The sequence below is a fragment of the Sus scrofa genome, chromosome 5 (genome assembly GCF_000003025.6).
Source record: "Sus scrofa isolate TJ Tabasco breed Duroc chromosome 5, Sscrofa11.1, whole genome shotgun sequence".
Lineage (NCBI taxonomy): Eukaryota > Metazoa > Chordata > Mammalia > Artiodactyla > Suidae > Sus > Sus scrofa.
This window is the reverse complement of record NC_010447.5, coordinates 71,389,074-71,410,664: the sequence shown is the minus strand read 5'-3', so window position 1 is coordinate 71,410,664 and position 21,591 is coordinate 71,389,074. Positions and strand designations below refer to the sequence as shown.

The following is a 21,591-nucleotide window of genomic DNA, read 5'->3' as shown; positions in this document are numbered from 1 at the left end:
CACACAATTTGAAATGTATACAATTCAACAAGTGGAACTACAAGGCCGCATGAAGTCCCAGTGTCCTGTTCAGTGTCCTTTGGGCATATAATTTGTAAAAAGAATTAATAGGTTAATCTGGCAAATTGATGAATTGGGGGTCACATTAGGGAGCTTCTGTCACTGTTCTTAGTAATGCCCAGGGAAGGTTAATGATGTGGTTGAACTGAGTAAGATACATTCTTTCTCCTGAGGTTTCCTGAAGTGTGAAGCCAGGTTGAGGGGACTGGTCTCTGAGATGAAGGGTAGATCACACTGGGTCCACCGAGGGTCTCTAGTAATCCCTAATTTCCTTTGGCACACTTTGCTCTCCCCAGAAGATTACTGAAATCATTTAAATTATGAAAATTATCTTATAATATAGTAAATGTGGTTAGTAATTATACTTTCTGAGGATTACTATGATTTTTGGATGATTGCCAAATTTAAGAATAGTATAATACAGTAAACTAGTATGTTAGCTCAAAATATATGATATACATAAATCCTATTTTCTGCTTTTCTAACTTTTATTTTTGGCTTTATAATTTGTATCTAATAATACACAAAGAAGATTTCTCAATATACAGAGTATATAAACTAGATTTGAAGAGTTTAGTTATTCTTATAAACTGTTTTTTAAATTTTTTTTATTTGGGTGAACATTTTTCTCTTAAAGCTATTGATGTCGTTTCCATAATTACCCATGTTTTTGACTATATAGACACTATCCCAGTAGGAAAATGGAATTTTTCAGTTAAAAGAATATCTTTTAGAATGACATTTTACATCTATAGTCACTGTATTCAGGCATGGGATACAAATAAATGTATTTATAATACCAGGAACTAAACGTGCCAAACAACATGACTTGGATAATGAGACTCTCTCAGGGTTAATGATCCTTTAGCTACGCTCCATAAGTTCCAATCCTCTCATTTAACGTTGTCTTCCTCTCACGTGTGAGCATGTCCTGTAAGACTGTCGAGTTAGCCAAGGTTTATATTTGGAAACTGTCTGCAGCACTGCTAGAACCTATCACCTTTGTGCCACCTGAATTAAAATAATTATGACTAATTCATCTGTTTATTGCATTCAGCCATCAGTGTCAGGAAGAATATATTCCATATCACTTTTACTCATGAAATTAAAGTCTTTATAATTTCATTGCCAGAAGACGTGTATCTTCATTATGACCTGATTTGTGTTGTCAGATGGTTAAAATTGTCATGTACTATTTTTCCTTGGCTGCCAGAAATTTCAGAGCTAGCCTGTAGTGGTGATGCATCCAAAGTTTTCATAGAGTTGTCTTCATCGTCTCTCTCTCCTGCTCTCTTCTCAGTCTTTTACTTTCAGTTTAGCAATTCTATCATGTTTTTTATTGTAGATATCCTTAATTCCTTTTTAAAAGTTAGTGATAGATAAATTCAATAAATTTAACAAACAATTATTGGGTGCCTAAATTAATTCTTGTGCTGCTAAATTAATTCTGTTATACTAGCAGTGGTGAGAGTGACAGGCTATAGCTTCAAGAAGCTGAAAAAATAACTTTTTCAGAAATTCCGTCCTGCTATATAGCACTGGGAACTATGTCTAGTCACTTATGATGGATGAGAAAAGAGAATATGTACATGTATATTTTACTGGGTCCCCGTGCTGTACAGTAGAAAAAAAAGTATTGGGAAATAACAATTGATTACAGTAAATAAAAATAATTAAAGAAATTCCTGTGAAATGCGTTGTTCAGATTCTAATATAGGTAATTTCCTAGGCATATATAGTGCTCACATTTATTCTTTTATTGCTGGTGAAGAGTCATCATCAGGCTAGATGGCCATTGCCGAGGCCTACAATGTTTTCTAAAACTATTCTGTTTTACTCATATTTAAAATTCAGGACCAAAGCCACATCTCACATAACCTGCGAAATAGCGGTACACAAACCACCTGGCTGCTTCTGTCCTTAGCATCTGCAGAGATTTGGGAGGGTGATCTGTGGGAATCTGTGCCCTCAGGCCTTTCTGTTTCACTCTGGGGAAGAGATGGGATGTGTAGATGACTGAAGGTTGTCCAGGGAGTCTTGGAAGAAGATGATTGTTTGTCTGATGGATATTATAAAAAGATTTGAAAAGGGAAGGCATCCCTCCTTTGAGTCTAAAAAAGGGAAGAAAGCCTGTCTGAGTTGTTCATATTGTTCTCTTAAGAAGAAAACTCTCTTAGGCTTTGTACAAATTTGAGCTACTACGTAAAGGCTCACTCAGTACAGTGGTAGCCCATCACATAAATGGTGGATGGCATTATTTACAAAAATGTTGTAAATTGAATGTGTCTTTCACCAGTCCATGACCTGACTTTCAAAAACTAGGTTCATGAATTATTCTGACCGAGATATGTCATTCCCTGCCCTTCAAAGAGCCCTATGAAAGGGAATGTAGTTACTGTCCGAATTCTTCTAGCACTGATTACCCTTTCAGTGAATATTCTTGTCTTCATCCTCACCTTCTTGTTCTAACTGTTGGCCCTTTGCTTATTTTACTGCTTACTAGCATCTTTATGTGATAGCATCTGCCCGTAAAGGTTACGTGTCGTAAACAACCCGTGAGTATGTTCCATTACATGGCAAAGGGAAATTAAGGTTGCAGATCATGTTAAATCTGCTAATCAATTTACCTTAAAATATGGAGCTTATCCTGGTTAAGTGGGTTGGCCTAATGTAATCACACAGGTCCTTAAATGTCGAGGAAGCAGAAGGGAATCTCAGAGTAAAGGGACCTGAGAGGGACTTGACCTACTTTGAAGATTAAGGAAGGGGTCCCCTCAAGTTTTGTGGGGCTTGTGGGAGACTTCTACAAGCCGAGAAAAGCAAAGAAATCTATTTCCCCTGAAGCCTCTAGAAAGGAATACCCACCTGACACCTTTGATTTTTGACACCCAGTGAAACCTGTCTCAGATTTCTGACATATAGACCTATTAGACAATAAATTTATGTTGATTTAAGCCACTAAGCTTGTGGTAATTTGTTATGGCTGCAAGGAAAACTAATACATGTACCAGCCTTCGAGAAAGGAAAATGCAGATGAAAACGTGAGGCACTCTATCCAGAGGAAGATTTATTGTGGGTTGAGGTCGAAGTTGCAATACTCACTGACAGGAAGATATAAGGCCACCGCTGAATTTCAGCCCCTACGCTCACTGTTTCACATTAATACAGAAAATCTACAGGGTCCTGTTGCCCGTGTAACAGCCTGAAATACGCGTCAAGGCAATATACCCTTGTTTCAGTCTGCCTCCAGTCTGCCCACTTAGCTATTATTAAAGTGCTCTTTTCACAGAACAGACTGTGTTATTTCTCTTTAGAGTCCGTTTCATGATTTTCCATTGCCTACAGAATAAATGACAAACACAGAGTGTGGCACTCAAGGCCTGTCTACCAGCAGAAGCTTCTGCTACAGCCTTATGTCATACATCTCTTCCTCCCCGCCCCCCCGGCCCCCCGTACCTTAGCATGTTCAGCCCAGGTGACATACCTCAGCTCTGTGAGCTCAGCATAGTACTTGGCACTTGTGTCCTTCCTATGTGTCATATCCTCTACCTTACCACGAATGTCCTCCCAGATCATTGCACCTGCTGGCAAACCCCTGTGAATTCTTCAAAATTCAACTCAAGCATTAAATTCCCTGGAAAATCAAGGAACTTTACACGTCAAATAAAATTATTTGGTTTGTCTTTTATGCCACAGTGCGATTTGTATACCTTACCACATTAAAATTATCACTTCCCATTTTGTCCTCTTAAACTATGAGCTTCTTTAGGGCAACACCTGGATCTCATAACTTATCTGTGGGATCTTAGTAACTCACATAGTTTATACAGTAGGTGCTCAATACATAGATATAACATGATACCACAGAGATGCCTTTAGAGTGCCGGTGTCTGATTCCTAGGTCCAGTCTTTGGTTGTATCCTGCCACTATAAATTAGGTACCATAAAAGAAATCATTTTGTATACCTAGGATGCATTTTTCATTTTAAATAAAATTCCGACATTGATCAACTTTGTTTGATACTAATTCCCTTCGTAGCCCTTAATTTAACATCTGTAATTTTATGGTTTTACTGTGTTAAAAATGAAGAATGTGTCTTCAGTTGTCTCTCAGTATCCATGAGAGATCGGATCAAGGACTACCCCACAGATGCCCAAATCAGCAGATGCTCAAGTCCCTCGTGTAAAATGACAAAGAATAATCGGCCCTCCGTGTCTGCATTCTGCATCCCCAAATATGGAGGGAGGGCCATCTGTAATCTATGTTTTGTTTAGTTTTTTATGGCTCTATTTGAAAGAATTACTTTGCTGTCTCTATTCTTAAAATATTGAGAAGATTCTGAAATGTCATAGAATAGCATGGCAAGTATCACATTTTGGGGTTTTAAATACTTGAATTTTCTTTCAACATTTCTATTTTCTGCCTTTCTAGATTTGTGTGTGTTTCTCAGTGGTTACATTCAGGTTTGCCCTTGCTGCATAGGTCTTTATGAAAATGAAGTAGTGTATGCAGGAGCACTTGGAAACTGTAACACACCACTCAAATGGACTGCGTTGTTTTCAATTTTATAATCACTTTTACATGCTGACTGCAGAATGTTCACAATTGTCATGATAATGGGAGAAGCTTCACTGGGAGTTTCTCTTTTTACAACAGCTGTCAGAATTCAAAATCTTTAAATGGTTGGCATAACTGATCAGTAAAATACATCCTTTATGCTGCATAGCAATTTATTAGTTTGGTTTACCACTTTAAAAAAGAAAAACACTTTTTATTAAAAGATGAATGAGTCTTGTTGGTATTAATGTTTTACATAAGAAGATCATTATTAATTTAAAAAATAGTAGAGCCCATTGATGAATCAATGAGACTTTTAAATGTATTTAAAACAGATATTTATTTTTGAAATATTATTAAAAAGTTAATGAATATCCAGAAACTGTAGATTGTAACTGTGGAAAACCCAGTTTGACTGAACCACTGCTTGGATGCCAACTGCTGGATTTGGGTAAAGCTAGCTTGTATTTTATAATGGCTTGAAAGCTAGACCAAGAAAGCCATGGTTCAGAATGTGTCTACAGGATTTAAATTCTATCACATTTTATAGATTCACCAAGAGTATTTTGCTTCCTTTGTTTTAAGGGCCACTTTAAAGTAATCTTCTGATACAACGACTGATATTTTCACCAGAAAAGAAATGTCTTTGGATAATCCTGTCATCTTTAAAAATACCACACATATCTGCTATTGTGCATTGTGGATCCTTTTTTTAGGGCTGCACCTGAGGCACATGGAAGTTCCCAGGCTAGGAACTTCAACTGAGGGCCTACACCACAGCCAAAGCAATGCCAGTGTGAGCCATGTCTGCAGTCTACTCTGGAGCTCACAGCTACACTAGATCCTTAACCGACTGAGCAAGACCAGGGATCAAACCCTCATCCTTATGGATACTAGTCGAGTTCTTTACCACTGAGCCACGACAGGAACTCTGGTACTGTGGATTTTTAAAGCCAGTTTCCAGTGTCTTCATTTAGAACAAAATGAGTCTATAGTACCTAACCATATGGATTGTCCTAAAAATTTACCAAAGTATATCCTTTCCGGGAACCACAAAGTCTTTCTTTTGTACATCATGTCGGTTTCTCATCTCCTTACTGGATGCCAGAAAAATTGATATATTCTTATCCCTTGTGTCTTTGCAGAAAGTCTTTACTTGTACAAGGTGGTTGTGATTATATCACATTCTGTTCAATATAGGCAGCAAGTCTCTTTATTCTTTTAAATAAATAATTTCACAGTGTATGCTGCCTTCTAATTCATTCCATAGAATTGGAGCATATCTTTGATAGTTTTAGTGAAACTGCCAGCTGTCACTGTCGTGGATGTGGTTTCAGCCCTCTATTCACTTGTTTGAGTATTTCTTCTTTTTCTTCTTCTCGTCACCACCTTTTTTTTTTTTTTTTTTTTTTTTTTTTTTTTTTTTTTTTTAAGGGCCTTGCCTGCAGCATGTGGAAGTTTCCAGGCTAGGGGTCGGCAAATCAGAGCTGCAGCTGCTGGCCTACGCCACAGCCACAGCAATGCCAGATCCGAGTCCAAGCTCATCTGTAGCCTACACTGCAGCTTGCAGCAACGCTGGATCCTTAACACACTGAGCAAGGCCAGGGATCAAAGCCCCATCCTTGTGGACACTATGTCAGGTATCTTAACCCACCGAATCACAACAGGAACTCTGAGTATCTCTTCTTATTGATACAAAGTTCAGAATAAATTTATCTGAACACAGTCTCTTGTGTTGTGATCCTTTAAATAGTTTGGATGATTTCTCATGTTAACTTGATGTTATTACTGCAGTTATTCTTGGTCTTTTTTAGTTGGGTAGATGTTTTTCTATGTGAATAACTCTGTTTCTTTGAATAAATAACAGCAAAAATTGTTTTATTCTTGCCTTCCAGGTATTACAGTGCAACCATTCTGCAGATGTCTGGTGTTGAAGACGATAGACTTGCAATATGGCTGGCTTCAGTTACAGCTTTCACGAATTTCATTTTCACACTTGTGGGTGTCTGGCTTGTTGAGAAAGTGGGCCGCAGAAAGCTCACCTTTGGTAGTTTAGCAGGTAGGTACCAAAGAATCGTTATAAATTTTTCTCTAATGATAAGTTAACCTTTCAAAATACAATACCAGTACCTCTTCTGATATAGTTTTCAGCCAAGTAATAGAGTTCCTCAAACGTTTTTTTAAGACCTTATTGTGATATATAACTAGAAATCAGAATTATAACAATTTGAACCTACTGAGGGTAGCATTTTGTTGTTATTGAGTTTTGCTCAAAGGTACAAATGTGAAAGAGAAAACTTGATAGTCAAAAACTCATTTTTAACGTATGTTTTATTTCTAAGTTTGGAATAATGTGGAAGTAAATTTTGAACATTTTTTTAAAAGCTCTTTCAACACTGAACCATTAGAGTCATATAATTGTAATTTCTTCACAAAGCAGGGAGAGACTCTTTTTGTGTTTAAACTAGGCCTGCATCCTAGGATAAATTCTGATTGGTTAATATTTTTTCCATGAAAACTAAATAGGAAAAAACCTCTCTCACTTTCAAGTATCTTTTGTATTTAAACCCTGTCCTTTTCATTTAATATTTCTCTGTCATGCCAGGCTATTTCTCTTAACGAAATAACACTCATTTCTGCCACTGTCTTCACATAGCTGCATAATATAATTTTTTTTTTTTTTTTTTTTTTTTTTGCCTTTTTGCTATTTCTTGGGCCGCTCCCGCGGCATATGGAGGTTCCCAGGCTAGGGGTCGAATCGGAGCTGTAGCCACCGGCCTACGCCAGAGTCACAGCAACACAGGATCCGAGCCGCGTCCTACACCACAGCTAAGGCAACGCCGGATCGTTAACCCACTGAGCAAGGGCAGGGACCGAACCCGCAACCTCATGATTCCTAGTCGGATTCGTTAACCACTGCGCCGCGACGGGAACTCCATAATATAATTTTCTAATCTTTTTCAAATATACAAGCAGATTCCAACTTGCCAATTAGCTGTCCTCTAATAGCTCCTTTATAAGTTTATTTAGAGTAGGGATACATTTTTCCATTAAAACGTAAAGTTTCCAGGCCAACATTAACTAAATTCTCTTTTAACCAAATTATACCGAAAACATCGATCTAACAGAACTGCTTCAAAGTACTTGTCCCAGATTTTGACGAGAAAATATATACTGGACTTTTATACTCAGTTATTAAGAACACATACTCTCTGGAGTTCCCATTGTGGCTCAGCGGTAGCAAACCCTACTTGTATCCATAAGGACTGAGGTTCAATCCCTGGCCTTGCTCAGTGGGTTAAGGATCCAGCATTGCCCTGTTGCTGTGGCCTAGGCCAGCAGCTGTAGCTCCAATTTGACCCTTAGCCTGGGAACTTCCATATGCCTCAGGTACGGCCTTAAAAAAAAAAAAAGTACCACAGACTCTCTCCCACCCTTAACTCCAGAAGGAAGAGTAGAATGCGTCTTCCCTCTCTTCTTACCTAAGCAGTGGAAGCCCTTGAGCTGAACTACAATATCAGCACTAAGGGAAGGTGAGGGAAAGATTGTCTTGCCTGGTTAAAAGGCAAAAGTCATTGCAAGAGTCAGGGTATTTAGAGCAGCAGAAGGATATGTGAAGAACGGTGATGGACAAGTGAGGATTAAAAACCACATATTTACGTTGCTATGGCTCTGGCGTAGGCTAGCGGCTACAGCTCCGATTGGACCCCTGGCCTGGGAACCTCCATATGCAGCGGAGCAGCCCAAAGAAATAGCAAAAAGCCAAAAAAAAAAAAAAAAAAAAAAAAAAAACCACATATTTATAAACCTATTTGTGGAACCAGAAGTATTTACCCTGGAAAAAAGACTAAAGAGATACCTAAAGGATATCTTATTCTAGTAGATAGTAGATGATATAAGAAAAATATTCCTGGAGTTCCTGTCATGGCTCAGTGGTTAATGAATCTGACTAGGAACCATGAGGTGGTGGGTTCAATCCCTGGCCTTGCTCAGTGGGTTAAGGATCCGGCATTTCCGTGAGCTGTGGTGTAGGTCGCAGACATGGCTCGGATCTGGCATTGCTGTGACTGTAGCATAGGCCAGTGGCTACTGCTCCGATTAGACCCCCTAGCCTGGGGACCTCCATATGCAGCGGGTATGGCCCTAGAAAAGACAGAAAGACAGAAAAAAAGAAAGAAAGAAAAAAAGAAAGAAAGAAAGAAAAATATTCCTGATAATCAGAGCTATGCAACAGTGAATTAGGCTGGTACACTTTCAACAAAAGGATTAGACTTCCTGCTGTGGCAGAGTGGATTAAGGATCTGGCATTGCCACAGCTGGAGTGTAGGTCACAGCTTTAGCTCAGATTCAATCCCTGGCCCAAGAACTTCCATATGCTACAAGAGTGGCCAAAAAAAAAGACAGATGGCCATCAAAGTGCGATGTGCTAAAAACAAATTCCTACAATGGGTTGAAAATTGGATTTAGGAGTTGCCATCAAGTGGCTCAGCGGAAATTAATCCAATTAGGAACCATGAGGTTGCAGGTTCATCCCTGGCCTCCCTCAGTGGGTTAAGGATCTAGCATTGCCATGAGCTGTGGTGTAGATCACAGAGGCTGCTTGGATCCAGCATTGCTGTGGCTGTGGCATAGGCCGGCATCTGTAGCCCCAATTCAACCCCTAGCCTGGGAACCTCCATATGCCGTGGGAGCGGCCCTAAAAAAAAAAAAAGAAAGAAAGAAAGAAAAGAAAATTGGATTTAATGACTCCTGAAGTTCAGGTCAACTCTTAAAAGAGGTAATAGCTACTTGAAAAGTTTTTAAATGGACACACTTTCCTTTTGACAGAGCCTTAGTATACTGCTACCTCAAGAGGTTTATTTTTTAAATAGAAGTTCAAGTTTCAAATTTGGGATTTTGTTTTTGAGATTAAGATAAAAATACTGATTTTGAGATGGGAAAAGACGCTTTTCTAGCAGCCTCTGTCCCTTCATTTGTTATATTCCAAGTTTCATAGATGTAAAGCCAGACTGCTTGGGTTTGAATTGTGTGACACTGAGCACGGTTTTATTTTCTTAGCTGAAAATAAAGATTAATTATAGGCCCTACTTCATAGAATTGTAATGAGGACTAAACACATTTATACATGTGTCACATTTCAATCAGTGTGTAAAACAGACAGTAAAATGCCCAGAGCATTTTGCTATCACAATACTATTGCTGCCAAATAGTGATTCTTAACTTGTAACCGAAACGTAAAATCATCTTGCATGACCATCCAGGACCTTTCCTGAACTCTTCTTGCTGATGTCAGGCTTCACCCCTCCATGCAGGTCCTCTGCCCCCAAGGACTTCCAGAGCCCAACCCTGACTATTAAGAGGAAGTATTCATTCTTGGAGGGAAAGACAGAGAGATTCCATGGACTGCCTTTGTGAGCAACCTGGAGGCACTTTTCTTTCCTGCTGAATCATGAGGTTGTCATTAAATGTCTAATATTTATAAGAAAGACCAGTTCTCTAAGGAAGCTTTGAAAATATTAAGTCGGGGAGTTCCCGTCGTGGCGCAGTGGTTAACGAATCCGACGAGGAACCATGAGGTTGCGGGTTCGGTCCCTGGCCTGCTCAGTGGGTTAACGATCCGGCGTTGCCATGAGCTGTGGTGTAGGTTGCAGACGCGGCTCGGATCCCGTGTTGCTGTGGCTCTGGCGTAGGCCGGCGGCTACAGCTCCGATTCGACCCCTAGCCTGGGAACCTCCATATGCCGCGGGAGCGGCCCAAGAAATAGCAACAACACACACAAAAAAAAAAAAAAAGAAAAAGAAAATATTAAGTCAGAACACCACAAAATGTCTTATATTTAAAATTATTCATGACTATATATTTTATATTTCTTTGTACAACTTTGTCCAAGTCTAGCTAAATACAGTTTATTTGTAGTAATATGTAAAGAATAAGCATCTAAAATTTTTTAAAGAATTTATTTATTTTAAAAGTTAAAAAGATTATTTTGCTGTATGTTTATTCACTGTTTTTCACCTAATAAAATAAATCATAATATATTTGGGGGTTTAATCATAATATACTTGATATTCTACTAGTGCGCTGTTCTATTTAAAATTTCTTGGAGTTCCCGTCGTGGTACAGCAGAAACAAATCCAGCTAGGAACCATGAGGTTGCAGGTTCAACCCTGGCCTTGCTCAGTAGGTTAAGGATCCAGCGTTGCCATGAGCTGTGGTGTAGGTCGCAGACACGGCTTGGATCTGCTGTTGCTGTGGCTGTGGTGTAGGCCGGGGGCAACAGCTCCAATTAGGCACCTAGCCTGGGAACCTCCATATGCCATGGGTGCAGCCCTAAAAAGACAAAAATAAATAGATAAATAAAATTTCTTAAATTAGCCTAGAATTTTTAAACCTTTGATTCAGTTTTATTCCCTATTTTTGTTTTTCACTGTGATTTACTGTATTATGCTGAGTGAAAAATAGTAAAAACAACTTATATCAAAGTAATTTTTCAACCATGTACTCATTTTTTTCTTCGTTAAAGTTTATTTGCTACTCATTCATTACTTCACTATTTGTTGTATGTCTAAGTACTGATTCTTTAAAAATGACTACAAATAAACTGTATTTAGCTAGACCTGGACAAAGAAAGTCTTTATACAAAGAAATATAAAGTAGTCCATGAATAATTTTAAATGTAGGACATTTTGTGGTGTTCTGACTTTGAATATTTTGAAAGCTTGCTAAGAGAACTGGTCTTTCTTGTCAATATTACAAACTTAATGACAACTTCTTGATCCTTTTAATAGAGGAAGGCTTGTATCTATGTAGCTCTATTGCTTATGAATCAGAAAGCCAGAAGCACTGTGTTATTTTCTGCCAGATATTTTGGTAGTGGAATATTTCCTAAATCATCACTCATAGGCTGTCTTCATCGGAGTTACTCAGGGTGCTTATTTTTAATTGTGAATTCTTGGGTCCTGCCCCAGATCTACTAAATTAGAATCTCTGAAGATCTGGAGCATATGTATTTTAAACAGTTTCCCCAGGTGATAGTTAAGCACAAAAAATATGTTCTGTTACAGTCTTGGGAAGAAAATTATTTTTTTTTTCTGAGTACTTGTTAATAATCCTGATACCCCTGTATCTGTACCTGGTACCCTGTACCAGGTAGTTAAGGTAACTTATTCCATTGGGTATTTTGAGAATGCCATTTCTCCAACACATTTCACCTCCTATGGAGAATGTTTTTATTAAGAAAATGATATCAGAATTCCAAAATGTAACAGTATACGTGGTTAATAGGGGCTACTTAAAATATAAAGCTATGCCCAGCCTGCCCATTGCAGTGGAGAATATCCTTTTGTTCAAGCCTTCCTGTATTAGACTCAAATCTAGGTTGCAGTAATTATCATTGACAACAACTATAACAGCTTGTCGAATACTAACAAGTCACTGATAAAGCATCTGTAATTTATTAAATGAAAGGAAATAGATAATTCAAGTAGTTTTAAGCCTTAAAGATATATGAGTATATATGGCAGGATGAGGTGATCATTTTAAAATTTATTCCATAAAGACATTTAATATACCACTGCCTTCCCTTAAGGAGTTATGATTTCATAAAGGTTTTTACACTGTCTGGGTATCACAGTCACCTGTGGAGTCATATTCTCTGATCCCCATTTTCTGGAGACTCTGATTCAGAGGTTGATATACATTCCAAACATTCGCTTTTCCAATAGGACGCCAGGATTGAAAAACACCACCATACATAATAAAGTAAAGGTACAGCATGGTCTTTTAAAAGATTTCCATCCACCGTGTGTCAAAATAAAAATAAATTTGTGTTTAAGAAGGGTAAACCTTCTACTCTATGGGAATTTCGTTTTTCCAAAATGGTCTTTTCCCAAAATTTTCCAGGATAGTTGGACTTTTTTAGACATGAATATAAGAGGTTTCATATCAATACTGAAGAACTCTCATCTAGGCTATTTGTCCCATACTAACCCCATCACCTCAATTGAATAATCTTAACCTATTTTGGTTTTTTCTTCAAAAAGAGTCAGTATTGCAAAGAAACTCTGGTGCTATGGGATTTGCTCTAGGCCATGCACTAGAACTGAACATACGTTAGTAAGTGTTAGGTACACAATCTTAGCGTTTACAATTTATCATGGAAATAAATTATTTAAGTAATGTTATTTTAAAACAGTGTCATCTTTCTTTCATCTTCTAAAGCATCAAAATTTCCTGGTTGAAAAAAAAAATCATACCTGTCTCATGACAGTATGCTGTGGAGGTAATTTGAGAAAGTATTCCAGGACCCAGCTTCTTTCATAGATTAACAGTAAAATTGCTGTTTGAGGAGAGAGGGATGATTTTCATTTTCAGGCCTAATATATCTTCTCACTTTCCTGAGAGACAGGCTTCTTTTTTGTTTCTCAGTTGAGGGCTTGACAGTCTTTTGAGAAAAGTAATGCTTCAAACTATTCCTTGTTTTGGTTTGAATTTTAACCCAACAAGGGAGAAATGAACTGTGATTTTAGCATTAGGACTTTTCAGCCCAGTGTGGTACCATGGGCTTCAGATCTTTCCTCCACCCTCCTCCTTTCTTCATTTTTTTTCCCACTGTTTTGAAAGTATGCTGCTGCTGCTTCTCATGATAAATATAGTACAATAATTAACATTTTTAGCATTATAAAAATCTTTCAAATATATTATGATATTTAAAATTCACTGCAGTTCTGCAAGGCAAGTATTTTCAGTAAGCCCAATTGTACAGCAGGCAAAATTGAATTTTGGAAAGGTCATGTGTCTTGCCCAAGATCACTGAGACAAGGGACATCAGAGCTAGAACTTACCCACAATGCTTGACTTGATATATCCTGTCTATCAAAATACAAATACTTCAACTATTACATAATCCAATTGCATTTCCACAGTGTTTCCCAAAGCTTTTCTTGTATAATTTTATTTTTTATTTATGTATTTATTTTTGCTTTTTTGGGCCACACCCATAGATATGGAAGTTCCCAGGCTAGGAATCAAACTGGAGCTATAGCTGCCGGCCTATACCACAGCCACAGCAATGCCAGATCTGAGCCCCATCTGTGACCTACGCTACAGTTCAGGGAAACACCAGATCTTTAACTCACTGAGCAAGGCCAGGGATCCAACCTGCAACCTCATGGTTACCAGTCAGATTTGTTTCTGCTGTGCTACAATGGGAACTCCTCTTTTATACATTTTTAATAATGTTTTTGGTCATATCTTAAAGTACTTTCCCGTTTAACGAATAAAGACTTTACTGTTACATAAATGGCCTCCCTAAATTCCATATTTCAACACATTTCCTCATTCAAATAAGTTGTACAAATAAATGCAGCCACATTGTCTTTCTCCTTTCTTCCTATGATGCTTTTAGTTCATCCTCATTCTCGCAATGGCTGGAACATTAGTCAGAAATTTAAAAACTTTCTTATTGACTGCCACTATGTCTATCATGGACTCAAAAATGAGTCTTTGGCTATGAGCTTTTATATAATCACAGTCTACCCCTTAAAATCAAAGGCAACTATTCCATTTCTAGGTGCCAGCAGGAAAAACAAACGAATATATGTATTATAGTATTTCTGGCATTTTAGAGTCTTTACAAAGTGCTACTCCTCTTTAATAAGAAATGGCCTTTCAGCTGCTTTTGAAATACTCAGTTCATTACTTTTTAGTTTACTTATTTGGGTCTTAGATGATTGAATGTCATTAGAACAATTTTCTTGGTAATGAAAGGACTTGGTATGAATCTGTTGCCTTTCATGCTTCCTGATGTGTTAGGCCCACAATAACGTTGGTTACATTGATTTTGAGATTGTCAGCAATCCACGGTGGTTTTTGTTTAGAAAATTATTACCAATCTACTGCTTGGCTAGCAAATGTATTTCATTTGAATTTCACTCATGTCATGTCTCAACAGTGAATGTGCTAGTGAGTTTTTATGACAGTGTATATATAAGGAACATTTCTTAATCCAATGAAGATAGATCAAGGTATTTTTTCAGAGAAATGTCTTGCTCAACCCAGTCTGCTTTTGGGAGAATGTCGTCAACTCTTCTCTGATGTAAAACTTTTTTTTTTTTTTTTAGGTACCACTGTAGCACTTATTATTCTTGCTTTGGGATTTCTGCTATCAGCCCAGGTTTCTCCACCCATCACTCTTAAACCAGTAGCTCCTTTAGGTCAGAACACTACTTGCACAAGATACAGGTGAGATTTTATAATGGTCCCCTTCCTTAACCTAATTCTAGTAACTTTTTTTGTTTGTTTATAACTTTCCTAAAGTAGAAGAGATGAATAGGAGTTCACTGGGTATCCAGACTTAATGGTGGAGAGAAAAAAGTGGGAAAGATGTTGGGTGGGGGGGACCACCAGGAAGAGAAACAACATCTATTAATAACATGTGCAAAGGCAGGCTTAAGGAAGAGTGAATTATTAGATACAATCTTGGTGGTGTTTTTTCTGGAAATTGAAAGTGTAGACTGATACAGAATCTAAGCAGAAGAACTAAAAAACTATTTTATGTCACATATGACTCAGTGACATCTACATTTGAGATTAAATAAAGAACTTTAATTAGTAATTAAACTTTTCCATGATGTACATACCTGATACAGTTGATTGTCATCTGGATATTCTAACAGTTACCTTTACTGTGTTCCACAGGTATTCCTTTATTCATTTAAGCAGAAAAGAATTTCTCCTCTCACTTCTAGGATTCTTCCAGAACGTTAGAAAGTGGGAAAAGGTGGTAGAAGAGGGTGCTTTAATGGCCAGCTGCAGGTTTAAGAACTTATTAAGTTTAATAGTATACCCTGTGTGATAGCTAGTTAGCTAGCTAGATAGATGGAGAAATGAATGGATGGATACGGGCAGACAGATGGACTAAAGAATGCACATGTGAATTAATTAAGAATTGAAGGATTGAACAGAGTCTTTGATCAATTTGTCAGTAGAGTTTCAAAGTTTTTAACTTCATTTTAGTGTTGGAAAGGCTAGCACCCTTTTAAAATACATGGCTAGAATAGCTTTAAAAACAAAATGATATTCCTTCAGCATCAGTTAAACAGACACAAGCCTCAAATCAGTGGTAAGTGATTTATTAAGTTAGGTACTCGTATGTGAAATTAAAACATTACATTGATACACTGGATTCCACTTGGGATCTCTTGGAGCTTCTTACTGAACAGAATTTATAGTGCCTTCTTACAGCAATGAGGAGACATGTATTATTAAGCCTTTCTGGTTGCAAATTGTGATATCTTTTTGCCTTTGGAAATGAACAGTTAACAACTCCTCCTTTCTCTCACTAAAAGTTTATGTATATATCGCTTAACTGTTTTTTGAGCATTCATTATGTTATAAAGAAGATTTAAAGGTGTCTTAAAAGAAGTTAACCTTAGACTGTTTCTAGATGTAGTGATTTTTGCTTTCTTTGGACATCCCACCTCAACTGCTACAAAGATGATAGACCATTGCCAGACTTCTTCTACTTTTGTTTTTCTTGACATATATTTTGAGTAAAATATTTTAAAATTATTTTTAAAATTGCTGTTTGAGCAACATAGCTTCCTAGATCTGATGTCTGATTTAGATGTAACAATTTAGATTCAGAATAAGACGGATAAACTGTCAGATCAACTAAAGGCAGGCAGAGAGTATGGGAAAAAATGTTTATGAAAATCTGATACAGGTAATAAATAACTAACTTTTTAATGCTTTACATAATGAAATAGTTTTCCTGACATTGACTTTTAAAGTTTAAATAAAAATATTTATTTTGCTCTAGTAGAGTTCATTTCATAGCAGTTTATGATCATCAATCTGTCTATTACTCCTCCTGATCCTCCTAAAGTATTATCATCTATCTATCTATTATTTCAATGTAGAACTGTGGTGAAGTACGAGAAGTGATAGACCCTAATTTTATTTTTATCACAAAGATAGGCAGCAATTGTTGAAAACAACCAAATTTTAGATGTCCTCTGGGAGTCGCTGAGTATGCAAAGCCATTATTATTGTGTGCTTTCTTTCAAAGTAACATATTAGGCTTTGTGGGAATTTGACAGTATCTATTTATAGTCTGAATGATGTTACAAAATATAGCTGCAGTCTCCTTACTGATTTTGTTGTTGCTGTTGTTGAAACTGTCTATATACATTTCCCCTCTAAGGTATAGTGTACATGAAACATACACTATATAGACATACATGAAAGTTAACAGAGTAAATCCTAAGAGTTCTCATCACAAAAAATTTCATTTTATATCTATATGAGATGATGGATCTTTACTAAACTTACTTTGATAATCATTTCATGATGTGTTATATAAGTCACATCATTATGCTGTATGTCAATTATATGTCAATAAACAGGAAATTTTTTAAAAGCAAAATAAACATGAAACTATCATGTTTGTCTTACTTTAGGCTGAGTTGTATTCATACTGAAGTACAGGTGATACGCTTTCCTCCTGGAATGATCGTGTAGGAAAATTGAACAAAGAAAACAGTTTTAAAGAGAGAGTTGGTTTAATATCTGTCTTAAGACCATTGTATACTATTAGTAGGAGTGTAAACTTTTCTCTGTTTTGGAAAGTAGTACACTTTTGCTGAATAAAAGTTAATTGCATAGGCCCCCTTTAGTCAGCACCTCCATTTGTAGAAATCTGTACACTACAGTGATGAGCACGTAATGCATTCTGACAAGGGGGTCCTCACTTTGATTCAATAAATTTAATAAATATTGATTGTGTAGCAGCACTAGTAAGGTTAGAACCAAAAGTATTGTAGGTTGGAACTTAACAATGACCTTGGACCCAAGATATTGACTACCCTAAATAATTTCTTAATAAGAATTTTACCCTTTTAGAATTTTAGAATTTACCCTCTTTAGAAGATTTTAACTTTTTAGTTGATGATATTTTTATTTATTCCAAGTCCTTATTAACCAAATGTAATAAAGAACATCTTTCAAATTTGCTTTCTTGTAGCTAAACTGTGTGTAAAGATAAAGATGGGTGCCATTAACCATAGAAAATATGTAGCCACCTGAATAAAAGCTGTCACAGGGTACCAACTAAGGCTGGGAGAAATAACTCTCTTAGGGGTATCATTTGAATCATGTGTCTGTATGTGTAGGCACATGCGTACTCCTAATATGGCCTTTAGCTCCATGCTGTCAAATTACTAATTAAACATATTTTCTCATGACAGCTATCCAAGCTTTGAGGAAGAAAAGCCTTACCTGGGTAACCCTTCCCTCATATATTTGACATATTATTATTTATAAGTATGATCTCAGTCTATTCAAATCACTATCATAAAATCCTTCAAAGTAGATAGATATTTCCTAAAGAGTACAGTTGTAGAATTACGAGGTACCCTTGCCCTAGGGCTTTCATCACATGTGTACTCATTCATGCATTCCTGCATGCACGCTTTTGAAAAATATTTTGGAGTACCTACTCATAGGATTATAGCAAGGATGAATTAATATATAAAAAGCACCTAAAACAGTGCTCAGCACATAATAAACACTCCATAAATATTAGAGGCATTATTATAATTACTAGAGCCTATAATAGGAGATGAGAGTGTGATGATGGGTCGAAGTCTTTCCTGTATTTTAAAGAAGATGATCCTGAAGCTAGGATGTTTGAACTGAGCTCTGAAAGGGGAAGAGGAACATTGCCAGGCATGAGAATCCGCAGGTATATAGAGACCCTACAAAGAACTTGGCAATTAAAAGAAGGCTGGAGTTCCCATAGGGCTCAGAGGAAACAAATCTGACTAGTATCCATGAGGGTGTAGGTTCGATACCTGGCCTTGCTCAGTGGGTTAAGGATCCGGTGTTGCCGTGAGCTGTGGTGTAGGTTGCAGATGCAGCACCGATCTGGCATTGCTGTGGCTGTGGCATAGCCCAGCAGCTACAGCTCCGTTTTGACCCCTGTCCTGGAACCTCCATATGCCCTAAAAAGACAAAAAATAATAATAATAAAAATAAAAATAAATAAAAGAAGGCTAATGAGGCTAGAAAAGAATAAGGTAAGGCTCTTCAGGAAGGCCAGAGCCAGAGCATGCAGAACGCCCGAAGCTATGTAAAAGATTATGCTTTCAGTTCAGAGATGAACCCACTGAGGAGTTTTAGGTAGGGTATTGACCAGATTTCTTTTTAAAATTCTCTCTCTGGAGCACAGAGGGCATATGTTGTTAGACAAAGACTGGTTATTAGAATTGTCTGTGAGACAGATGATAATTGCCTGGACTATGGTGGTAATATTCAAGATAAACAGGTAGACAGATTCTCAATATATCTAAGAGAGAAGTATGAACAGATATTAAAAATGAATAATTGATTAACTTTGCATAACCAAGTAGAATAGATCATGGAAATGAGTTGGGGTAACTGAATGAGGCCATTGCTATACTTTAGTAGAAATTGACAAAAGGGACTTAGTCTCTAATTCACTGCTCTTTTTCCCATTAATATTTTTTGACTGAGGGTCTTACCAGAAATCATCCTAGGAGGTACTTTAAAATACCCACTGCTCACTCCTACAGGTCTGCCTCCCCAGGACAGTGGGGCTAGGCGATTCCAGTATATCTTCCATTAAGAACCACTATCAAGATACTTATATCACAACAAAACAAAGGGTGGGAAAAAAAAAATGTATACATGTAGTGTAACTTGGTCCCCATGCTGCACAGCGAAACAAAAATAAATAAATAAAATAAAATAAAAAAGGAGTTCCCGTCATGGCTCAGTGGTTAACAAATCCAACTAGGACCATGAGGTTGTGGGTTCGATCCCTGGCCTTGCTCAGTGGGTTAAGGATCTGGCGTTGCCGTGAGCTGTGGTGTAGGTCACAGATGAGGCTCGGATCCCGAGTTGCTGTGGCCCTGGCGTAGGCTGGCAGCTATAGCTACGATTAGACCCCTAGCCTGGGAACCTGCATATGCCGCAGGAGCAGCCCTAGAAAAGGCAAAAAGACTAAAAATAAATAGTAATTTTTTAAAAAAAACCACTACCAAGGCTTTGATATTTTTTAACTGCCAGCTTTCATTCATTGCTTTTTTTTCTTCTAGAGCATTATTAAGCCAAGAGTACAGAATAAGCAATGTGATTCTTTTTCTATTGAGTAATATCTTCATGTTTCCTTCTATAAATGAAGTTTCTAAACATTCAAGTTGACAAACTGTAGCTTCAACTATAGACCTCCCTGTGGTGGTGACACTTGTTTTGAGAAACAGTATACCCCTAATTAAGTATGATTAGTCTCTTCAAAGTTCATTTATAATAAAAATAAATTTGCATTCATTTTTTTCTTTCGCTAAACTTTTGTGATTTAGCACACTTCGTTGATATTACCACTATAAGACTGTTAGATTCAATCATAAAACTTTTATGCAATCTTAGAAATGTGCAGAAATCCTGTTAAGCCCCTATTTTTCCCCAGTATTTGCCATCCTGCTGACTGATAATGTGCTTGTTTCCAGTAACTTTTAGCAACTTGGCAGTGAATATAGAGTTATACTATGAATGAGACTTTTATTTTTGTCGCATTTTGTGTTCTACTTACTGATTTCCTTTAAAATATTTTAATTTGGGTGGCCTGATGGGTGCAGGCTAGTAGGCCTTGAAGTTAATATTAATAAAACTACAGAAGAAAATATGCTTTATCAGATAAAGATAAGTGTAATTAAATTGGTTGAAAGGGAAAGTGAGATTTGAAACAAAAAGCTCTATAACTTATCATGCGCCGTTATCTCCAAATAATTGTTCATGTCTTTTGCTAGCACTTAAATACTGAGTATTGAATTTGACGTCTAGGTAGGATGGTGGCCTACATTCTTGGAGGAGGTTGGCCACTTATGGGACATATTCATTGAGTTCTTCATGACCTTTATGTCTTGATGTCTTTTGGCCAAGGACCTACAAAGGCCCCACAAAATGGCTAAAAAGATCCCTTACTCAAGCTTTATTTGTTTTCCACAGTCAGGAAGTGCTTCTTGGGAAGCCTCAAAGACAAAAAATAAGGCTTTTTAGTTAAAGTTTGCAAAGAGAGAAGAAAGAACATTCCAGGAAGAAAGAACATCATGTGTACAGCCCTAAACCAGGAGTGTGGCTTCTTCAGAGAACTTACCAATGAGTCTGAGTTACAGAAAACAAGCAAGAGAATGGCACAAAGATAGACAGGATGGCAGGCCAGTGACAGCATGCTGGGATCTCATAAATTGTAGACCTAGAGTACTTAAGAAGCCTTTGAAGGATCATAGATAATCAGATTTGTGTTTTTAAAAGGTCACTCTGGCTGCAGAATGGAGAATTGACTGGAGAAGGACAAAGGGTGGTAAAGGGAGATGAGATAAAGAAAACAGTAACCTAGGGACGAAATAATACAGCCTTGACAGTGGTAGTGAAGACTCAAGAGATCTTTTGCTTTATTTAGGGCCACACCTATGGCATATGGAGGTTCCCAGGCTAGGGGTCAAACCAGAGCTGTGACTGCTGGCCTACGCCACAGCCACAGCAATGCACGATCCAAGCCACATCTGCAGCCTACACCATAGCTCACAGCAACGCCAGATCCTTAACCCACTGAGCAAGGCCAGGGATTGAACCTGCGTCTCATGGATACTAGTCAGATTCGTTAACCACTGAGTCACTACGGGAACTCCTCAAGAGATTTTGGCGGGAAGTAATAAGGCTGGGTGACTGGATGGAAGACATGCAAGACTAATGTTACAAGTGGTTAGGCTAGTGCTCAGTTCAGAGGAGTCTGGGGATCTGAAATTTCACTGTAGCCCACGTCTTAGAACACAGGTTCAAGGATGTAAGTCAGGAGACCCTTCCCCAGCTTTCCAATGAAATACAGCAATCCTATAATGATAACAGCATTTGCTGTCACTCACACTTTTATTTGAAATGTCATTTTTAAT

General features: G+C 37.5%; 1 protein-coding gene across 1 annotated transcript in view; it reads left to right on the top strand.

Annotated features, from left to right (window-relative positions):
• The window catches only part of SLC2A13 (solute carrier family 2 member 13), a 378,855-nt gene that overhangs the window by 263,189 nt on the left and 94,075 nt on the right, over window positions 1-21,591 (top strand). The window contains exons 5-6 of the mRNA XM_021092534.1: window positions 6,514-6,677; window positions 14,740-14,860. Coding sequence (XP_020948193.1) covers window positions 6,514-6,677; window positions 14,740-14,860 — 285 coding nt within the window. The remainder of the gene's footprint in view (window positions 1-6,513; window positions 6,678-14,739; window positions 14,861-21,591) is intronic.